The sequence below is a fragment of the Lycium barbarum genome, chromosome 4, assembly GCF_019175385.1.
Source record: "Lycium barbarum isolate Lr01 chromosome 4, ASM1917538v2, whole genome shotgun sequence".
Taxonomy (NCBI): Eukaryota; Viridiplantae; Streptophyta; class Magnoliopsida; order Solanales; family Solanaceae; genus Lycium; species Lycium barbarum.
In genome coordinates, this window is record NC_083340.1 from 141,668,683 (window position 1) to 141,681,820 (window position 13,138).

Here is a 13,138-nt window from a genome sequence, read left to right on the forward strand (position 1 = left end):
AAGGACCTTATGTAAAAGATGGACAGTTTCAACAGTTAAGTCTTAAGTTCATGAAATTTCCAAAGAGCATCTCAGTAGTTCTTTCAATAACTAACAAGTAACTTGATTATTACTAGTTCATGAGTTAGCCATGAGAAATATCTCCTATTCCTCTCTTTTCATCAATATAAAGCATATTCTTCCAACACTGTCACTGTATTTACATATCTACCAACATTCATAAGCTTCAGTCAAATTTCAATACACACTTCAAGCCAATTCATCTTTCCCCTCATTTCAGGACAATGTTTTAAACTTCTGGATACTGAATTGAACTGGCGAAAAAAACTGGGTGGAGAAAAGAACTCGGAGTATTTACTACTATCATTAAAAATACTACTAAGATTGTTATCACAAGAAACTGGTCCAACTCCAGAATCCAACTCTTCAGGCAAGAACTTATGTCTGCCTTGCCACTCTCAATAGTGAGATACAATGGAAAAGTAGAATCATAATAAGGTTATACATTTCCCAAAATATTTCAATAATCTTCTTCTTCACCTTGAAAGTAGTTGACGTCTTCTAAAGCATGTAATATTAGCTTTTCCATCTCACTACTTCAATTTTTATAACCGAAAAATCCTCGAAAGCCATGGCGAAAGGTTTGAAACTTAATGAATAATAGGTCTGCCTCTCCACCCTCCTCCACTAAAATATCAGGCTTTTGCCTACGGTAGGGTTCAAACCCGTGACATGTGCCTAATCTGCACATCATGCATTATGCTCTTACCACTAGACCAAAACTTCGGAGGCATAGTTTCCTTTTATATACAAAGAATGAAGATTATATATCTTTTGAGGACAAAATGCCTAATGAGCAATTTTAATATTTTATGTATATTATTATGCATTGGATAGTTTATTGATTTATATGATATGATGGTACTTCAAATTATGCATCACTTAATGTGTTAACTTAAAATAATGGTACTTTAAATAATGTCGTGCTGGTGTAATTACCAATTATCATCTAAATGATAGCAATTAACTGAAGTAAAATGATTACAACAAACTAAAGAACATCAAGACCATATAAACAATTATAAGCCAAGCATAGCAGAAATCAATCTTTTTCATTCATATATAATAACTGCAATATATCAGAATGATTTTAATTAACGAAACATATAAAGAAAAAACGAAATCTTACCGGTGACTATGCCAGTGATGCCCAGTCTCTTTACAAATTCCACATGAATTAGGATAAGTTGAATGACCTATGTCCATTGCGTATCGAATATGGGTAGTTTTCATTCTTTCTGCTTGACGACTAAATGATCTATTATAAACCATCTCAGACGGCTCCTGCATTTGGCAACTGTGCGGCCCGTCGTATTTTCCAATCTTCCATAGATCTTCTTTTGATTGATATCCCACCTTCCATAGATTTGATGGAGTTTTCCTACCTCGAAGCATCCAGCTACATCCATACTCCCACTGCCCACAAACAACCTTCCAAGCATTTCTCGATGATTCCAAAACATAAAACTCCCTGTTGTGTTGCAAATTCCACAATATAACAACGCTCTTCAAATCCTCCTTGCTTGCAAATAGCATTCCAGACTTAAGGTCTGTCTTCCAGTCCATCCATACTCTAGACTCAAGATTCTCAGACTCACAGGTAGAAGCAAACACCTCAGGACGACCTTGAAGTTCTGAGAGTGATGAAAATTCGTCCATTTGAACTGGTACGTTAGAAACATCCCCCGCTTGCCGTTGATCATCATCATCACCTTTACCTCCAGAGTCTATTATCTCATGTGACTCATGTGGGGCGTCACCTTCAGAATCATCATGCGAGCCATTCACACGATCTTGTATTTGTGATACTGTAGGAACATCTCCTATGTTAACGTCCATTTGAACTGGTCCGTTAGAAACATCCTCCGCTTGCTGTTGTTCATCACCATCACTTTTACCTCCAGAATCTGTTGTCTCAACCGACTCATTTGCATCATGTGGGGCGTCACCATTAGAATCATCATGCGAACCATCCAAACAAGGATCACTATTCATACGAACTTGTATTTGTGATGCTTTAGGAACATCTCCCATTTTAGCAGTACTATTAGTACCTTCACCATCTCCAACACCGAATGAAGGAAAAGTTCCTACTGAAAAATTAGTGCTGACATTCTGATTGCCTTGGCCACAGCTGCCTGATGGCACATCAAGTTGTGGTTGTGTATTTTGAGTTGCAACCTTAGTATGACACCCAATATCCGAAAAATTATTCATCACATTAGAGGGTGGTTCTGAAGCCACCGCCACTTCACTTTTAATGTACATCTCAAGCAAAATTAATGCCATAAAAGATCGAACCGTATCAGGCACCACAAGAAAATCTTGCAAAGATTCATCGCCAACGATAGGCATTTCTGTGTAACAAACACTATGACCAACCACTGAATATGGAAACCTTCCAGAAATAACAAGTTTTACGTCTTCAATGCTGGAGACCATATTTTGATGCAATAGTTTAACCAAACGAGCATACGTTAGAGATACCGGAAGTTTAACAAAAACACGAGGCCCACAACTATATCGAACCGTGTCTGCATCATGAATTGTTTTACCACCCCAGTATAATGCAACTCTTACATGTTGTTCTATATCAGCCATTTTTACACCTACCAACCAAATTACAACACAATCAGCACACACAAATTGCTAAACTTTAAATAATCAGTCGGTACATATAGAAATCTTATTATAATGCAAAAATAAGATACATGCCGTAATAATATATAAATAAACATCTGACATTTTTCAGAAAACATTGATGCAGCGATATTTTTTCATAATTACTAAAATTCGCCATCCTAGATATTTCATTGGTTACAAAAATATTTAACTTACCTATAGAAGGTTTGGTTTATGTGAGCCTTCTATATAGCCGTTGGCTATTGTTAGAGTGGGTTAGAATCTTACATTGGTTGGAAAATGGACTGATGGTTTGCTTATATGGTCTTGGGAAATCCTCCCCTCATGAGCCAGCTTTTGGGGTTAAGTTAGGTCCAAGTGTCATATCTTTACATGGTAGTATCAAAGCCAGGTCCTTCCCTGTTTAAGACCCCATGTTATATTGTCGACGCTCCAGTTGTACCCGGGATTAGGGGGCGTTAGAGTGGCTTAGCCCCCATTGGTTGGATAATAGACTAGTGGTCAGATTTTATAGATTTGGACAATCTTCCCCTCATAAGCTAGCTTTTGGGATTGAATTAGCCCAAGTACCATATCTTTACAGATATTATTGACCGTCTAAACTCACATTAAGCTAGGGGAGTCTCCTAATATATAGGTAAAAAACTGGTCGTAAAAGAACAGCCTTTGTGCTTTTTTGAGGTTACAAATGTTACCATTCTCAAAGAAAAAAAAAACTAGCCATAAGAAAAAATTTGAGAATCTAAAGTCACTATGCTGGAGCGACCTCACCTTTTTTCACCATTACCGTCATCTAGACTCAAGTTCTTGGGGCTTTTGGAGTCGCACATGTCTTGGGCGACATTACCAGAAAGTTTTTTTTCGGTGGTATCAATGCCATAAGCGAATCTAGAATTTCTAGAACATTGGTGCACCACTAAAATAAAAAAAGAAAAGTAGTAATAATTGGGAATTGATCCTTAGTACTCTAGGTAAATAACTCGACATACAACCAAGTGCACAATTAGGCTTCTTGTAGCATGGTGTCAGTATTGGTGGACGAGTAAAATGTGTCAAGGACGAGGATGACAAAGTATTGGTGGAGGAAGTTCTCATTAGACGTAGATGGCAGTCATACTTCCATATACTCTTGAACGAGGAAGGTGATAGAGACATTGTGTTGGGACATTTGGAGTACTCTGAGAGGCGTTGTGATTTTGGGTATTGTAGGAGTATAAAGGTGCAGGAGGTTAAGGGTGCTATTCGCAGGGGTAGAACTACAGATCCTGACGAGATCCCTGGGGAGTTTTGGAAGAGTGCGGGTAGGGTAGGTTTGGAGTGGTTGATTGGATTGTTTAATATTATTTTTAAGATGGCAAAGATGCTTGAGGAATGGGGTGGAGTATGATGGTTCCTTTGTATAAGAACAAGGGTGATATTCAAAGTTACAACAACTATAGAGGGATCAAGCTGCAAAGCCACACTATGAAAGTGTGGGAAAGGGCGGTGGAGATGAGGGTGAGAAGAGGGGTTTCCATTTCAGAGAACCAGTTCGGATTCATGTCGGGACGCTCGACTACAAAAGCCATCCATCTTGTGAGGAGACTGGTGGAGCAGTATAGGAAGAGGAAGAAGGACCTGCATATGGTTTTCATCGACCTAGAAAAGGCTTACGATAAAGTGCCAAGAGAGGTTTTATGCAGATGCTTGGAGGCCAGAGGTGTACCTGTAGCGTACATTAGGTCGATCAAGGACATGTATGAGGGAGCCAAGACCAGGGTAAGGACGGTGGGAGGAGACTCGGAACACTTTCCAGTGGAGATGGGGTTGCACCAGGGATCAGCTCTTAGCCCATTTTTATTTGCCTTAGTGATGGACTGTTTGACGCGGCGAATTCAAGGTGAGGTGCCATGGTGTATGTTATTTGCGAATGAGATAGTCTTGATTGACGAGACACGTAGCAAAGTGATTGGAGACAAACTCTGGAGTCTAAAGGGTTCAAGTTGAGTAGGACCAAGAAAGAGTACATGGAGTGCAAGTTCAGTGACGTGACACATGAGCCTGGTGTGGAAGTGAGGCTTGGTACCCAGGCCATCCCAAAGAAAGGAAGTTTCAAATATCTTGGGTCTATTATATAAGAAAATGGGGATATTGACGATGATGTCTCACATCGTATTGGTGCAGGGCGAATGAAATGGAGGCTTGCTTCAGGAGTGATGTGTGATAAGAAGGTGCCACCAAAACTTAAAGGCAGGTTCTACAAAGTGGTTGTGAGACCGACTTTGTTGTACGGGGCAGAGTGCTGGGCAGTCAAGAGCTCTCACATCCAAAAGATGAAAGTTGCGATGGATGTATGGGCACACCAGGAGAGATAGGATTAGGAATGAAGATATCCGGGATAAGGTTGGAGTAGCATCAGTGGAGGATAAAATAAGGGAAGCGAGGCTGAGATGATTTGGGCATGTGAGGAGGAGAGGCACAGATGCCCCAGTGCGGAGGTGTGAGAGGTTAGCTATGGATGATTTCAGAAGAGGTAGGGGTAGGTCGAAAAAGTATTGGGGAGAGGTGCTGAGACAGGACATAGCGCAGGTTCAGCTTACCAAGGACATGACTTTAGATAGAAGGTTTTGGAGGACTCAGATTAGGATAGAAGGCTAGTAGGTAGTCGCGGTTTCGATCTATAGTCTATTGTCCTTTGTTTCTTGCTACTATATGTTGTTTCTTGTACTTCGATTATCTTATTTATCTGTGGTAGCTATTGCTCCCTTTTTTTGACTGCTCTATTTTGACTTATTCGCTTTCTTTAGTTTCATTTGCATTTTGCTTTGAACTGCTTGTGCTTATCTAACCTTTCTCGTTGTGTTTTCTCTTGAGCCGAGGGTCTTTCAGAAACAACCTCCCTATCTTCCGAGATAGGGGTAAGGTGTGCGTACACTTTACCCTCTCCAGACCCCACATTGTGGGATTTTACTGGGAATGTTGTTGTTGTTGTTGTAGCATGGTGTCAGTAGATAATATTATATCAATTTTAAAAAATATATAGATAAAATACCTAATTTACGGAAAGAACATGGGTTTACGTTCCCCTATTTTAGCCTATAAATTCGCCTCTGGTCGATGCCAACGCTCATCTCAACTATTCTACCAGGTACAAAGTACATGGTAACTCTGACCACAAAGAATTAGACAAACGGGAAGAAATCACCTACAACAACAACAACAACATGTCCAGTGAAATCCCACAATGTGGGGTCTGGGTAGGGTAAAGTGTACGCACACCTTACCCCTATCTCGGAAGATAGGGAGGCAGTTTCCGGAAGACCCTCGGCTCAAGAGAAAACATAAGAAAATGTCAAATAAGCACAAGCAGTTCAAAGCAAAATGAAAATAAAACTAAAGAAAGCGAACAAGTCATGATAGAGCAGTCTGAGAAAAGGAAGCAGTAGCTACCACAGATAAATAAGATAATTGAAGTACAAGAAACAATACATAGTAGCAAGCATCAAATGACGAAGAAATCGCCTAGTGTATCGAAATTTTTCTTTTTTTATCTAATATATTGAAATGGGGGTAATGATGACCGTATTTCGGGTAAGAACTCTCATAACAAACCAGTAATGGACTAACAGTTATCATTGAACAAATGAGGAAAATACAATCAAGCAAGTTGTGGAGCATTTGTTATGTGTCAATTGTCCCTCATCGGTTAAAGAAAGAAATGTTAATCGGTTTATGGGTGTGTTTGGTATCACAGAAAATGTTTTCCTATTTTCTCTTGTTTGGTTGCACTTAAGATCTTGAAAAATATTCTTATATGGAAAATATTTTCCTCAAAATAGGAGAAAATGTTTTTCATAAAATTTGAGGGAAAATATTTTCTGGATTAATAAAAACACACCAACGATTTCCACAACCCACCCCTATATGCCCCACTCCCAACTCCACCCCCCACACCTACAAACTCGACCCCACCTCCCCCCAACCACCTCACCCCTCCCCCTACCACCCCCACACCCCACTCCCCACCTCATTACCCCCACCACCCCTTACCCCATCTTCCAACACCCACCTCACTACCTCCACCACCCCTAGCTTCCACCACCTACCTCACTACCCCCACCACCCCTACCTTCCACCACCGCCCCACTACCCCCACCACCCTCACCTTCCACCACCGCCCCACCACCCCTCCCCCCTCTGAATTTTTTATTTTACTTTTATAAAAAGGGAAAAAAAATTCTTACCCCCACTACCACCCCCTCCCCCGGTAGCCCTCCCCCACCTTCCAACCCGTACTCCCCATCACCAAAAGTTGCACTCTTTATTCAAAACCTTCATAGTGCTTTTGCTTTGAGTATATGCAAATGATCTTAAAATGACGTTTTCCAACGTGCATACCAAACACAAGAAAATTAATAAAAAAAAAATTCTTGGAAAACATTTTCCGTCGTACCAAAACACACGAGCTCTTCCACCTATTAGACTAGTCTTATGGCTTGAACCCTGCTTATACAGTCTATAACAGCATTAGACACTTTTTTTTATATCTGATTAAGTAATTATGCAAATGGTATGAAGTTTCCAGCTTTACAACACTATACACCGATAGAAACTTCTAGAACAATATAATGCTCTGCCCTAACTTCGGAAACAGAAGAACAATGAGCTGAGAAGAAAACGGATGGAACTCACCTGAAAGTAGTCGTCGTTAGCAGTAGCAGAGGTAGCCGTCGGTGGCGGTGGAGTGATGTGGGGTTGTTTATTTAGGCAGAAAATGACGAATCACTGCACTTTGTACGAAAATTAATACTACCTCCGCGTCACCTTAGCCAAAAAAATTTACCTCATAATAAGTGTCACTTTAGAAAATTATGATATAAATTTGATTAGTTTTTTCTAACTCCACCTTTATACAAAAAGTGACAAGTTTATGTATTCAAGACAAAAAATCATATTATGACTTGGTATTGTTAGATTCATAACGTCAAAAAGACTACTCATGCATGCTCTAATCAAGAGAAAAAGGTAATTTATTTTTATTATATAAAGGTAGTTTAGTAAACTTTACATTGCATTATTGATTTTACACACCAAAAAACAATTACCATGGCTTAAAAAAATATGTCTACTAAAAAAATAAGTAGACTATTTTAAAGTCACGTGCCATTTTTTATAATTAAAAAATAACTTAAATGATTTTTTTTAAAAGTCTATCGGTATAAAGGTATATTTGCATCATTTTGTAATGATATGAGTATATATACACTACTTTTATAACTAGAGGTATATCTGTTCTAAATCGCAAAATTGAGGGATATATTTGCATCTTTACCCTTCTCTAAATACCCTTATTCATGTACTACTAATACATGCTGCCACATGTATTCAAGTGATATCCCTTTGCTGAAAATTTGACTGTGTGGATAAGTAAAAAAGATTTTTTTTTATGTATACATATTATGTATTGAATTTCCTTGATTTTTTTCCGTATGTCTACTTTTTTATAATTTGACACCCTTTAAATAAAAATTCTAGCTCCGCTACTAGATACATGTATTAATTACTTATTCCACCTTCTATCACGTATAAAATAATACATAAATTTCCGTACAACAATACCTTCTTATGGGACTTTTAATTCTGAAAATCAAATCTATATAAATATATAAATGCAGGACGTAGGTCTGCTGATGTGACAATTTAGACCACAATTACTATTTATCTAATTTCTTAGATTTTTGCATTACTTCCCTTTTTTCCACCTTATTTATCTATTAATACTATAAATAAATTATTCCTTTCCTCATTATTGGGTATCCGTTATACCTTTTTGAAACACTCCAATTTATTCCCTGGAACGACACCCGTTCCTTTTGTTTAAGTTTCGCCCACTTCCCGTTGTTTCAATTTCATCTCCATTTACTTTTCAGATTTGATCGTGCAAGACCTGTTTTGTTTTCCTTTTCAACATTTTTCCTCTAGCGTGTTTGGGAAAATAAAATTTCCATAAAATGGCATGCCTCTCTTTTAATGTTTCCCCACGAAACGTTTCCTACAAGTTTGCTTTTCCTTCTTATCCAAATGCTCTATTAATGGTGAACAAAAATGCTCTATCAATGATGAGAACCGTTCTACATTGGAAAAACAAATAATAGGCACCGTACTAAATCCTCTTATTTACTACTAACCTTTTAAATTGTGGCTACTTGTGTTCCTCTTCTTTTTTCTAGGATACATTTCTTCCACTTATAGCGTCTTCAAGTTGAGTAAGAGTAAGAGAAGCGGAGAATCAGAGAAGGAAGAATTAAAAGCGAGTATTCATCATGACAATATTAATAATTTACTGACTGTAAATTTGAGGATTTTGTCAGGATGATGATGAGATCAAGATCAATGAATAGTCGTAGCAGGTGGCGGACCTAGTAAGGACCCCCTTCCTGCACATAAATCCTGGCTCCGTCACTGATCGTAGCGTCAGTTTCCTGCGCAAATGACGCCATCAAGTCGCCGGCGAAGTCGAAAGGATGGCATTTTTCAAGTCCAATGTAAGTCTTGTGGCAGTCGAAGGTGGCATCGACATTGGTTCATGAACGGTTGCCTTTGAACAGAGGTTGAGTTTTAGGGTTTTTCATTTTCTCTTTTTCATTTCGAGTATGTTTTTAAATGTCAGATAATTACAAGCACTACTAAAAAAAGGGGATTTTTCCACCAAAAAATTTCGACCTCACTTTTTGGTGGAAAAAAAATCGACCACATGAGGTCGAAATTTCCAAATTATTTTTTTTATTTTATTTTCTGTAGGATTTTGACCACATGGGGTCGTTTTTTTTACGGGAAAATATGATTTCGACCTCATGAGGTCGATTTTTTTTGTACAAATAATAAATGAAAAAAAAATCATTTTGCACAAAAGTAAATTATATAAATATAAAATAATTAATTAAAAAATTAAAAAAAAAAAATTCGACCGCATGAGGTCGAAAATTTTAATTCAAATCTGGCTTAATTTTTTCGACCACATGCGGTCGAAAAATTTCAATAAATAATACACCCACACAGGCGGATGAAAATATTTCATCTCCCCCCAAAACTTTCTCTTCTCTTTCAAAAACATTTACCCTCTCTAAACTCATCTTCCCCAAATTTCCCACCACCCCACCAACACCGGCGTTGTCCAAGTAGGCGACACCGTCTAGTTAAACCACTGGAGTAGCCACAAGCCGCCGCCGACTGAACAGCGAGCTGGGTTAGTCCTTTTTTTTTTCAATCTCATTTTATCATTATTAGTTGCATTACTTTGTATAGTTGTAGTTTAATTAGAAGATTTGTTAACTTTATTGATTGTTCAATGTTTCTTTTAGGTATTAGATGATTTAGATAATATTTCTTTGTTTGCTTTTTGGTAAAAGAAAAGAAAAGAAAAAACAAAAAACGAGGAAAAAAAACTTCAAACGAAAAAAACACATTCTTTTGCTCTTTCATTAGAGCATTTCTTGAAATCTTTAAACCTTTTCGATTTTTCATTCATTTTCCACGAGAAATTGGACTGGTTATTTAGTACAGAAAATAAAGGGATTTTTCAGTTCATTTGCTTACCAGATCTTGGTTGTTGAAAAGTTTGATTTTTTTTTTAGTCAAGTTGAAGTAATATAGCAATAGAAGAAAAATGAAGTGTTGCTTTTATACTTGTTATTTTTTAGGAGAAAAATCGAGATTGGTTGGCAAATCACTGGTTTCTTGATCTGTTTGAATTTGAGTTCTTTTTATTGTCATTGAGGATTTACAAGTTGATTGATAATATCTGATCTGATTGGAGTTATTTAATAAATGGTACTATTGGATTATTTCTTGTTATGTTTGTTATTAAAGTACAACATTGTTTGATCTGCATTTCTTGATATATATTTTGTTTGTTTTGATCTGTATGAAATTTGATTTAAAGGGTATTATTCCTCATTGTTATCAGGGGATACTTTATGCCATTGGGTTAATTTGGTCATGGTGATAAAGACTTGTTTATGACATTTTATTTTGCTAACTAAGTGTGCTGTAAAAGCTCCAGCTTTGGTGAAAAAATAATAATCATAGATTGCTATAAGTCTATGGATGTTGAAGGGACTATGTTGTTTTCTTTTAATTTGTATGGATTTTATTTAGGTTGAAATTCCAATTAATCTTGTTCATCAAAGCATCTGAACTTTAAGATGACATAGTTAAGGAACTATGGTATGGTGTGCTTAATCTATGTTGGTCAGCTTAGTTATTTAAATTATTTTAGCATGATTTTGTAAGTCATGATATTGGATTGGTACTCTGTTTGTTTAAAACTTTCATGTGCTGATTAGTTTAACTTATGGGACATAGTTAGAAAGTTGTGTTTGATAAACTTCAAGGAAGATTAGTATAGCTGAGCAAGTGGTCTTTATACCACCTATGAGACTATAAAGCTAATGCAAATTTGTCCTGATCTAGCTATAGGATAATGAAACATAAGACCTAAAACCTGGGAATTTTAAAAATTGTAAAAAGATATGTGTATAACTAAATATTGAAGAAACATTGGGTTTGTATTTCAAGCATGATCCTCCCTGTCCCCTTCTCCCTTGGGATTGGTTGTGTCATTATCTACATTTATGACTGTTCCAAATTCATGTTGCTCCTATATCCCAAATTCATTTTTTCTAACCTTTTTTTAGTAGTGTTATTTTCTTAAGGTCTTTTAGTCAATTATTTTCATATTAGGCTCAAATGATGCATGAATTGTCTAGCCTATTTCTCCTATCTTGAGAATAAATTTGGTACTTTAACAACAAAATCCTAAATTCCAAATTACATTGAGGAGACTACTTCTTCGACAGCAGGTTTGAGCGCACTCATTATCTTATGCTCGAGTATAATACCTTTTATATATGTAGTTATTTTAAAAACAAATGTAAATTTCACATCTTGATCTGCAGTGCATTTAAAAAGTTCCAACCACAACATGCCACAAAGAGCAGAGTGAAGGGTGCCAATCTCTGCTTAAGATAAAGAAAGTAGAAAAAAATCTGTTCCATAGTTTTCAACTAAAGTCCAAATACAAATCAAATCGAAACAATAAAAACATAAAACACAAAGTCCCCATAATGTGTGTAGTGTATTGCAGAATTTATTAAATCCAAGAAAGGAAATAACCAGAAGAAACAAGATACAGGGAAGGTTTGGTATTTAGTAGTGGAATTAGGTCCAGCCAATTGGGGTCTGCTAAATGTGATGTCCTTCTATGAATTAGGAATAATACCCTTTTTCTAACCTTTTTTTTTATTGTGTAGATGGTGTGTGATAATTGGGGTAACATAGACGACCTTCCCATGGTAGACGATGTAGGTCACAGGCCAACGTAGATCATGGTTTTGTGGATGAGGATAGTGAGGAGGATTCGGATCATGTCTCTAACACCCAGCGTTGACTTTTTGATTCGTATACTTTTGGATTCTAATTTTGCTATGTTTTCTTGGATATGTATATGAAATTTAAGTGTTTGAATGTAGTATTAATTCGAATTAGAATACTTTGAAGGTGAATTTGATTGTAGAATGTAGTTTATGGTTGTTTAAATTTATGATGTTTAAGTGTATCAATGTAGTTGTAATTTGAATTAGAAGTACTTTAAATTGGAATTTGAGGTTGAATTTGATTGTAGAAGTATTTTGATGAATTGGATGTGTTGATGAATTGCATTGTTGATTTGGTTGATGAATGAGATTGGCTGGTGGGATGTTATAAAAGCAGTTGAATGCTGAAATTGTTTTTCCAAATTTTCGACCGCATTAGGTCGAAAATCAACCCAGATATTGATAATTTTCGACCTAGTGAGGTCGAAATTGTACCTAGAAATTAGAATTTCGACCGCATAAGGTCAAAAAATTGGGAAACATTTTGAATTTCGACCACATGAGGTCGAAATCTGGCAACAATATTGCTAAATTTCGACCTCATGTGGTGGAAATTATGATTTTTTATTTTTTAATATTCTTTCATATTTCGACCACAAGAGGTCGAAAACTTTAAAAATATATTTATATAAAAATAATATTTTCGACCGCGCGCGGTCGAATTTTTTTATTAATATTTAAATAAAAATAACTTTTTTCAACCTCAGGTGGTCGAAAAAATTATTTTCGTAATTTAGGTAGAAAACTTATTTCGACCGCGTGAGGTCGAAAATTTTCGACCACGTGAGGTCGAAAAAAATTTCACCTTAGCTGTTAGCGACCATGCCTTGTGGTCGAAATTTTGGTCGAAAATTGGCCTTTTTCGACCTCATGTGGTCGAAAATTTTGGTCAAATTTCACTGTTTTTTTTAGTAGTGAATGCCGTATTGTAGGAAGGAAGTCAACAAAATTATTTTCAAGGCGGTATTGTATGAAGGAAATAAATAGCAAAATTAGATTTATTTCTGTGAGTAAAACATGAT

At 36.6% G+C, this 13,138-nt stretch overlaps 1 protein-coding gene and 1 long non-coding RNA gene across 2 annotated transcripts; one reads left to right on the forward strand and one right to left on the reverse strand.

The window, feature by feature from the left end:
* Window positions 1-1,185: 1,185 nt before the first annotated feature.
* Window positions 1,186-7,502, reverse strand: LOC132637940 (uncharacterized). Its single transcript, XM_060354951.1, has 2 exons — window positions 7,375-7,502; window positions 1,186-2,669 (listed from the first exon to the last, which is right to left on the reverse strand). The coding sequence occupies exon 2, from the start codon at window positions 2,659-2,661 to the stop codon at window positions 1,186-1,188; it is 1,476 nt and encodes a 491-aa protein (XP_060210934.1). The 5' UTR covers window positions 2,662-2,669; window positions 7,375-7,502.
* Window positions 7,503-8,590: 1,088 nt separating this feature from the next.
* On the forward strand, window positions 8,591-12,401 carry LOC132638747 (uncharacterized). Its single transcript, XR_009581873.1, has 2 exons — window positions 8,591-9,928; window positions 11,994-12,401. It is a non-coding gene; the product is annotated as an uncharacterized LOC132638747 (long non-coding RNA).
* The last annotated feature ends 737 nt before the right edge of the window (window positions 12,402-13,138 follow it).